The sequence below is a fragment of the Limulus polyphemus genome, unplaced genomic scaffold, assembly GCF_000517525.1.
Source record: "Limulus polyphemus unplaced genomic scaffold, Limulus_polyphemus-2.1.2 Scaffold683, whole genome shotgun sequence".
Taxonomy (NCBI): Eukaryota; Metazoa; Arthropoda; class Merostomata; order Xiphosura; family Limulidae; genus Limulus; species Limulus polyphemus.
The window spans coordinates 230,387-240,733 of record NW_013666293.1 but is presented as its reverse complement, the minus strand read 5'-3'; the positions used below and the strand labels follow the sequence as shown (position 1 = coordinate 240,733).

The window sequence follows — 10,347 nt, the reverse complement described above, 5'->3', positions numbered from 1 at the left end:
ACCCGTGGTGGGCAGAGCACAGATAGCCCCTTGTGTAGCTTTGTGCTTAATTGCAAACAATAAAACAATGCTGAAATTCTGAGTTCGATTCCCCTTGGTGGATAGAATGCAGTATAGTCCATTGTATAGCTTTATGCTAATAAAACAATAAGTAGAGAAGTAACTCTCAATTTGTTATTAATATCACTTAAATAGCCGGTAATATCAGAAAACGTGATTTGTGTGAAATACTTTCTTATTGATCTTGTTGGCACTTCAGTAGCTTTACATAACTGCCTTGATTTCTCCTACTGGGATTCGCAATCTGGGAAATGGAAACCTCTGAAATCTACATAATTTCCTTATGTATTCGTCTACAAAAAGCTTAGAAGGAAATGTAATAAAACAATCCAAAATACGTTAGTCAAATGTAGTTACAATAATGCACAAATGGATTATAAACTGAGTTTGATTTGGTTGTTGTTAACCGCAAAGCTAGACAATGGGCTATCTGTGCTTTTCCCACTAAGGATATCGAAACCCGATTTTGAACATTGTAAGCCTGCAAACTCATTGCTGAGCCAGTGAAAGTTGAAATCAAATGTTTAATCAGGATAAAAAGTCACTTTTACATATATCATATTCTTTTTCAGAACTGCTTAGGATTAATCATTAAAACTGTTCGACTTAAAAATGCACGTTGCTATTCATGGTGTTCTCGTAGTAATTACTCTTCAAACTTGATAATCTTTGCTTCTTTTCAGCGATATGAAGTGGAGTTTCTTTTGCATCAAGTTTGGGAGGACCCACGACTCAAGTATAATAATGGAGGTCGACACAAAATTTTGAATGCATTAACGCATGCTGGGAAAATATGGATACCTGAAACGTATTTCATCAAACATGGCGATTTCAAGTATCCCCTGGTTCCCGTCCACATTACTCTTCGTGTCACCCCAGAGGGCATTGTTCAGTACACTCAAAGGTATTGGTCACATAATCTAATCCAGAAACCGTTAGAGCTTATTACCCAGGATTCTACTGGCTAACGTTATTAACTTTTTATAAAGATGTAAAAGCAAATTATTTATTAAATCAGAATTTTTATTTCGGTTTTTGATCGTTTTAATTAAATCAGTTAAGATTTAATAAATCATTATATGTACATTATTTGCAGTAAGTGCTCAGTGGCTGAAAGTTTTTAAAGGATTTGGAAATGAACGATTCAAAATATATCAAAACAGTTGTAAATCAGTTTAGGGAATTTTTTAAAATGTCCACATTAATACGTACAAAGGGAATCTTGTGACGAGTATTTCTTGTTTTTGTACTAAAACAAAGGATATTTTTGTATATTGATTCTCATGCTGCAACGGGTATTTAATTTTATCTAAACAAAATATATGGCTGTATTTTAAGGCTCATGTATTTTAAGGTTTTGTTCTATCTTCATCTTTCTGCAGTACTATTGATATCATGTTTTTATCTATCATTCTGTAATTGTATTTTGAATCTTTATATCTGCAAAACCTTCGCAGTACCCAAAATAAAAGACAAAAGGAAAGATATTACAATAACAATGTTAAATGTTCTGGGATGTTATAGTATAACAATAAGTGTGTATTAGCGTATAGCATATTCAAACTCGAAGAATTTCACCGTATGCGTATTTTTTATACCTTATTCAAATTCGAAGGTTTTTTTTTTCTTCTGTAGAAGAGAGATGGTTTTAAACTGTCAAGGAAACTTGAGAATTTTCCCATTCGACAATCCAAAGTGCCCTTTTGCTTATGAAAGCGGTAAGGATGGTTTTATACACTGTTGGTACATTAAAAATTGTTTACATAAGTATGCTGTTGCTATGAAGTGATTATGAAATATTTCGTTGGTTGCGTGATGTAATGGAAAGTGAGATCAAAGAATATATTTAAATTCCCTCGTGTTTTGAATTATACTGCTGAAAAACTGTGAATTTCATATTTAAAATTTTTGTCTGAAGGAAATTAGTTTCGTAATTAAAACTCTAAATTTTGTTTTTCTAAGTAACACATGGGCAGAAATAATAAGCTTCGAATGTACACTACTATGAACTCTGCACATTTAATAATAAGTTTCGAATGTACACTACTATGAAACTCTACACATTTAATAATAAGCTTCGAATGTACACTACTATGAAACTCTACACATTTAATGATAAGCTTCGAATGTACACTACTATGAAACTCTACACATTTAATAATAAGCTTCGAATGTACACTACTATGAAACTCCACACATTTAATAATAAGCTTCGAATGTACACTACTATGAAACTCTACACATTTAATAATAAACTTCGAATGTACACTACTATGAAACTCTACACATTTTGCTACGATTAGTTAAATTGACCTGTTTTTTTTTTGTTCAACTGTGAATTTCCGATTCACATACCATCTCAGATAAGAAGAGACTCATCAAGGACGTTAAAACAAATCGCATCGTAGTAGTATCGATGAAGCTAAGAACATAGTTCAAGTACATTTGAGAATCAAATACCAGGTTACTTAACATAGTTCAAGTACTTTTGAGAAGCAAATACCAGGTTACTAAACATAGTTCAAGTACATTTGAGAAGCAAATACCAGGTTACTAAACATAGTTCAAGTACATTTGAGAATCAAATACCAGGTTACTTAACATAGTTCAAGTACATTTAAGAAGCAAATACCAGATTACTAAACATAGTTCAAGTACATTTGAGAATCAAATACCAGGTTACTAAACATAGTTCAAGTACTTTTGAGAAGCAAATACCAGGTTACTAAACATAGTTCGACTGCAACTGACAAGCATGGACCATGTTATTAACACAGATCGACTAAACTTGAGAAATGTAGACAGTTAATATTATAATTTGCTACACTTGATCGACAAGCCTACTAAACACAGTTTGGTTACAATTGGGAAGAATAGATTAGATTACTAACACGGTTTTACTACATTTGAGAAGAACATTCAGGCTACTAATACAAGTTGACTACATCTTAGAAATATAGACAGATTATGATAATTATACAATTCAACTACACTTGAAAGTATCGGCCAGGCTTATGACACAGTTAGACTATAAGTTAAAAGTATAAACCAGGGTAATAAAACACTTAGACTATACTTGAAAAGTACAGACTAGACTAATAACACAGTTAGAGTACACATGATAAGTATAGACCAGGGTAATAACACAGTTAGATTATACTTGAAAAGTATAGACCAGACTAATGAAATAGTTAGAGTACACTTGAAAAGTATAGACCAGGCTAATGACACAGATGAAGTACACTTTTGAAGCATAGATCAGGCTAATGACACAGATAAAGTACACTTGTGAAGTATAGATCAGGCTAATGACACAGATAAAGTACACTTGTGAAGTATAGATCAGGCTAATGACACAGATAAAGTATCCTTGAGAACTATATACCAAGCTAATGACACAGATAAAGTACACTTGTGAAGTATAGACCAGGCTAATGACACAGATAAAGTACACTTGTGAAGCATAGATCAGGCTAATGACACAGATAAAGTACCATTGAGAACTATATACCAAGCTAATGACACAGATAAAGTACACTTGTGAAGTATAGACCAGGCTAATGACACAGACGAAGTACACTTTTGAAGCATAGATCAGGCTAATGACACAGATAAAGTACACTTGTGAAGTATAGATCAGGCTAATGACACAGATAAAGTACACTTGTGAAGTATAGATCAGGCTAATGACACAGATAAAGTATCCTTGAGAACTATATACCAAGCTAATGACACAGATAAGGTACACTTGTGAAGTATAGACCAGGCTAATGACACAGATAAAGTACACTTGTGAAGCGTAGATCAGGCTAATGACACAGATAAAGTACCATTGAGAACTATATACCAAGCTAATGACACAGATAAAGTACACTTGTGAAGTATAGACCAGGCTAATGACACAGATAAAGTACCCTTGAGAACTATATACCAAGCTAATAACACAGATAAAGTACACTTGTGAAGCATAGACCAGGCTAATGACACAGATAAAGTACACTTGTGAAGTATAGACCAGGCTAATGACACAGGATAACATAAGAAGTATCGACTTTGGGTCAACTAACATGTTTCGGCATCACTTGATAGTAATGTGCTGTAACATATTAACAACGTTATTTTAAACTAAAAGTTTGTAATATTGTATATTAAGTATTGCTATTAACAGTTTTGTAAGACTATATATATATTGAGAGCTTGGGTAATTTATATTAACCTTAATTGTTTGAAATAAGTCCCATCTTTAAATACATATAAACGTTGAAAATCAATAGACGTTTTTAAAGTTGGTATTTGGAACACGAAACACGCAGTTTCTGTTTGTCAATAAATAGTGTCCAATGAAAAGACCGAAGTGAAGTTACAGTGGTCCCATACCGAACAAAATATAATCAACGCAACATCTCTGAGAAAACATAACGCTTACTTGGTGAAAAACGACACAGGAGACTGTGACCGCAGGTACACGTGGCGAGGTAAGTGTTCTATGAATGGCTCTTAAATATGTACTAAATTAATACAACATTTCAACTGTGTGATAATTAAATATGTACTAAATTAATACAACACTTTAACTGTGTGACAACAGGAAATAATGCAAGTTGTTGTTTGAGTGACTGAAGAATTTAGTTGTTTTTAAAATCTGTTTTTCCTGATTAGATATTTTTACACATTATTTTTGTAAACTAACTCATTTAAAACTTGTGTTTCCTAATTAAACGCACTCAGAACGTCTATTATCGACGTTGATGCGTTGAAGACTTGTTTTTCGTGACAAAGGTACGTACATACATACATTCAGTTATCAACTGACCTGCTTAATCTTTGTGTTTCCTGATTAAAGATGTACATACATACTATTATCAGTTGATCAGTTTAAAACTTGAGTATCATTATAAGACTATTAACTTTTAGAGTTGGTTGGCTTGCCGTGATATCTTCAAGGTTAAAGGTTAGAGTCAGTGCAATGGAGGCTGGAATTAAGAAAGATATAGAAACTCAATTAACCACTAATCTGCTTTAAATCTGTTTTAAAAAGGCGGAAACACGCACCGTATTCATTCTAATATAAACTGATTGGATGCCAACAAGTGAATTTGTGTGCGTGTTTGTATTAAACGTTTTATTTTATTTGTTCTATATCATCATGATACTTAATCAATCTAGTGTACTATTTCTGTCGGATCATAAAAGTTCATATTTTCTATATACATATGTGATCTTACATTGTATTCGATAACTGAAAAATGTTTTGTGTCTTGTTCATGTTGTGTAACTTCTCTTGTCAAACACTTTCGTCCATCTTATGAGATTAAAATAACAGAAAAACGTTAAACCTTTACGGACATGATTAGAAGCCCTTAGATAATCTCATATATAACTTGCACACGTCTATATAAAGAGATTAAAGTCACAGAAAAACTAAACCTTTACGGACATGATTAGAAGCCCTTAGATAATCTCATATATAACTTGCACACGTCTATATAAAGAGATTAAAGTCACAGAAAAACTAAACCTTTACGGACATGATTAGAAGTCCTTAGATAATCTCATATATAACTTGCACACGCCTATTTAAAGAGATTAAAATCACTGAAAAACGTTAAACCTTTACGGACATGATTAGAAGCTCTTAACTGATCTCTTTAAATGGACTTGTGCAAGTTACAAAAATTTAGGTGAAAAGTAAATCTATTTTAAAAGGAATATACGAAATTAATCTTATAAAAGCTCTAATTTACATATAAAACTTAATTTTTATCTACACTGATTTTGAGGAGAAAATATAAACCAGTGAAATTTTTGAGGCTAATATTTCTTTAAAAATGATGATAGTTATGTCACCACAACCAATAAAGAACTAAGCGTCTTTAAGTTATTTTTAATCTACTGTTTAAAAAAATCAAAATGAAATTATGAGTTCCAAAAACTATAAAGATCAAAGTTTTGATATTTCAAAACATTGGTGTTTTAACTGCTAGAAAATATTCTAAAACACAAAGTGTATCAAAACACAACGAAAATTCCCTCAAACCAACATCATTGGCACGTTGCCAAGATTCTTTAAATATTCTTTCGTTTAACCATAAAGTTTGAGAATATTTAAATATTTATATATTATTCGGTTAAACATTCAAAATGCACATTCTCTTTAAAGATCTTTTTCATGCTTATCTTTTACACATACTGGTTTAATTTCATAGTGGAAGTATTATGCATCTAATAAGTTCTAATGTGATTAGGGACAAAAAAAGGGAAACTTGTACTCAGTCTTAATACTTTTGTTGATGTTTCTGTATTAACAAAAGTGGTTGAACAAATAAGCTAATTCAACTTTAGTGTTCACAATGATGAAAACTGGCGCGAACAAATGAACCTAATCATTTACTGCAAAAGAAAGTTTTAAAGAAATTGTTTTGATCTCTCTTTCTCTAATGAAAGGACTTCTATAAAAATCTGCTGCCGAAACGTCAAAGTATTATCGCTGTTGTTATCCGCTGATTCTTTTGACGTTTCCTGAATATGCCGTATTAAATTCTAGTGTCAGCTATGATGTTCACTGTAAATAGGCCTTATTTCAGTATTAGATAACGATAAAAAGACTTTATTGTTTCTTAATATATCATTATGTACGGTAGTACTTCATAGTAGGGATCGTGATGAAACAAAATAACGGTCATAAAAATCGTCCGTTTAAAACCACCTTTAAAATGACTGAATACTGTTGGGTATCTGCTTGTTTGTTAATTTCCGGCAGAAATTCTTTCCGAGGAACTTCAGCGATACAAGTCCTTTCGAGATTAAACCAGTTTACTGTTTCTCGTTACAAACTTTTAGTACACAGTAATTCCACAGTCAGGACGTTTCTTGTTACTTTAAACTTAACAACTTTTATAATACACGCTATAAATCACAGCGATTCACAATCTTGCTAACAAAACACACACTAGCTCGAAACGGAATCGTAAATTACTCGGAACTCTCTTCATTCAATCCCGCAGGCTTTCACTGCCAGGCTTATATGCTAAAAACGAGGGCGTCGTGAACAAACTCGGTCTTCCCTGATAATTCATGATCATTCGAGAAATTCATCACTTTGGTCACATGATTAGATTTGAAAGTAGGTTGGTAGAGATCCTGATGAGTAATAAAATCGAATCGGGTATACGCATGCCCCACGCTTGGTATTGCTGGCTCACAAAAATATGATTAGTAAAAAGGAAACAAAGAAATCTAATGAAAAAATTTAAATTTTGTAAAGACAAGTGGGGATTGATATATATGTAATCTACCTAGCTCTGGTAATATAGAAAGTTTTAGTGCTGCAAAAAGTATGGAAACAAAAAAGTCAAAGCTACAAAAACTGAATTACTTAAAGTTTTTTGTGATTTGCCAAAGTAGATTTACAATTTTTAAAATTTTAAGTAACTCAGTTTTGTAGTTTTGACTTTCTTGTTTCAATATTTTTGTAACATTACAACATTCTATATTACTATAGCTAGCTAGATTACGTATATATCGATCCATAGTTGTTTTTATAGCATTAAAAACATATATTGTACTTCTATATGTATGGTTCATCACAAACCATTAAACCATCCTTGTTTTTATCTCTCAGTTTTTGTTTAACTTTCGCTACTGATTTCGTTTTTTAACTTTCTTCAAAATTTGATCTGTTGTAACACCACAGCACTAAAGTTATAGCAGAGCCACAATTGTAAAAGTTAGAAGACTGGATTTATTAGTTTCGCGAATTCCCATACTTTAACGACCTTCTTGCTGACGTTTCTTTGTTTATATTCCTCATAATCATTGTCTCTATACTTTAAGCTACTGATTTTACTATCCCTAAAATTAACTCCAAAAAGGACGAAAATTACTCAAACATTATATGATTATCTAAAACACCAAAACAACATTACTAATAAAAACATAAGTATCACACACCAACAAAATGTTAAACCTAAGATGAGACTATTTATTGAAACAAAAATATGGTTACTAAAACCTTAGATATAAGCTCTGTTTGCAATATCTTTTATCTCCGTATTAGGGTACTAAAACATTATGACGTAACAGAAACAAACTATGTTTTCGAAATCTCTCTACTAGACATAGCTTCTAATAAGTTTACAATAAATAAAAAATGTTAAATAGTGAGAATGACATCAACATAAATGCCTTGTCATCTCCCGTTTTAACTTTAACTATAAAAAATCAACCTACAGTGGAATATTCTAAGCTTTACATTCTTATAAAAGATAACTCATCACATTTCCAACCTGTTCGTTACCCTGCTTTATGGTATTAGTGCGTTTGCATGAACTAGGCCAGTAGATAAACTAAATACAATATTTAAATTAGCTTAGAAAGAGTCATTGTAACTGTTTTCTATATATTTTTTCACAGTTATTTTTTAATATATAGTTTTTTATACAAGAAGCGAGAACTTTAATTGTTATGGGTTCTTCAAAAACCCCAATTGTTCTACCTTTAGGAATAGTGCTTTCAACAAGACTGTTGTATATACATGAAAGCACAAAATACCAACAATTTTTTTCATAAAAGTTAGATTTTTACAAAAACCAATGTTTAATTATTTCATCATTTATTTGAGAATCAGTGTTAGAAGTTATTATTCACCGTCAACTTCTTTTCTATTTCATTAATTTTGATATTTTTATCCCGGTTTGCTTTCCTCAATTTTTTATGAATACACACATCCATGTATTCTCCTGCATGGGGTTTCTGCCTCAACCTCACCACGAAAACAAAAACGTTTTTTCATTGTTTCGTTTTGTTTTGTGTTTGTTTGCCTGAAATTTTCTCCCTACATCTAATCATTTCTAAATGGAAACTTCTTTGTTGAATTGTTAGAAATGGTTCAGAGAAGGGTTACTAGAATGTTGCCTGGGATAGGGGGGTTGTCATACGAAGAAAGGCTCTCAAATTGTTTTCTCTTGAATAAAGAAGAGTTAGTGAGGATCTGATTGAGGTGTTTAAGATTGTAAAGGGAACTGATAGTGTTGATGCATCATCTTTTTTCATATTCAATAGTGAGAATAGTAGGACTAGGGGACACAAATATAGATTTTAGCAAGGTAGGAGTCATCTTCAGCTAAGACATTTTTCTAACAGAGTGGTTGGCCTTTTGAATGGGTTACTTTCAGATGTTGTAGGGCAGTAAAGTTAAGTAAGTTTAAGAAAAAGCTTGATAAGTATATGAATGATAAGGGCTGGCTTTAAGATTTTTATTATTATTATTATAATTTAGTTTAGAGGATGGAACAGCCGAGATGGACCAATAACTCCTAAAACGTTATGTTATGTTAAGACAGAGAACTTTACATTATCGCTAACGGACTATTATGGAAGGGGTATTTCATTTCCAGGGAGATGGTTCCCTGTATACAAGGGGTTGTTTCATCAAATTAATGCATTGACTTTTATAAGTTTTAGCTAATTTTGGGTAGTTGATTGTTGAAGTTTAGCTGTATAAACTTAATTTGAATATGCTTAACAGAATTTTTAAACTGACCAGAACATTTCATGTTTTTGCAGATGAGTACAGTTGTTTAAAGGTATTACTTGTATTCACCCGAGACAAGTCTTTCTACTTCAGCACCGTTTTCGTTCCGGGAATTATTTTGGTATCCAGCTCCTTCATCAGCTTTTGGCTGGACATCAACGCTGTGCCTGCCCGCGTTATGATCGGTGTGACCACTATGTTGAACTTTTGTACCACCACTAATAGTTTCCGGTCAACTTTACCAGTTGTGTCCAGCATTACAGCCATGAACATGTGGGATGGCGTCTGTATGTTCTTCATCTACGCCTCCATGCTGGAATTCATAGCGGTCAACTATCTGTATAGGAAACGAGGCCACAACCAACCTACAAATCGTTCTGCGCCTGCAGCTAACCAGCCAGTGACGGAATCCTCGCGAGGCAGTTCAGCAGTGACCCAAGTAGGTCGCAAATTCGGAAAATATGGGGTGGTACGATTTTTGCTGGATTAGTCGTTTCGTGCTTGTGTAGCATGGTATTAAGTACAACGCATTTTGTCCATGCACTCGTGTCTTGAATGCATATGATTTTTTTCTCTAATCTTTATTTAAAAAATCAGTAAGTATAGCTTAAACTTTCGCTTATCTCGATCCTAATAACCTTTGTTTCCTCGTTTCCTTTAGTAATCCATGTTTTATGGATTATGATTATTTATTCGCTTATCTCGATCCTAATAAACTTTGTTTCCTCGTTTCCTTTAGTAATCCATGTTTTAAG

At 32.5% G+C, this 10,347-nt stretch overlaps 1 protein-coding gene across 6 annotated transcripts in view; it reads left to right on the top strand.

Moving 5' to 3' along the window:
• LOC106459928 (glutamate-gated chloride channel-like) overlaps nt 1–10,347 on the top strand; it is a 115,693-nt gene that overhangs the window by 99,864 nt on the left and 5,482 nt on the right. For 5 of the 6 annotated variants that reach the window (XM_022386503.1, XM_022386504.1, XM_022386505.1 and 2 more), the window contains 4 exons: nt 744–964; nt 1,696–1,778; nt 4,395–4,535; nt 9,625–10,061. In XM_022386503.1, coding sequence (XP_022242211.1) covers nt 744–964; nt 1,696–1,778; nt 4,395–4,535; nt 9,625–10,061 — 882 coding nt within the window. The remainder of the gene's footprint in view (nt 1–743; nt 965–1,695; nt 1,779–4,394; nt 4,536–9,624; nt 10,062–10,347) is intronic. The other variant, XM_013919594.2, reaches the window with a different exon arrangement.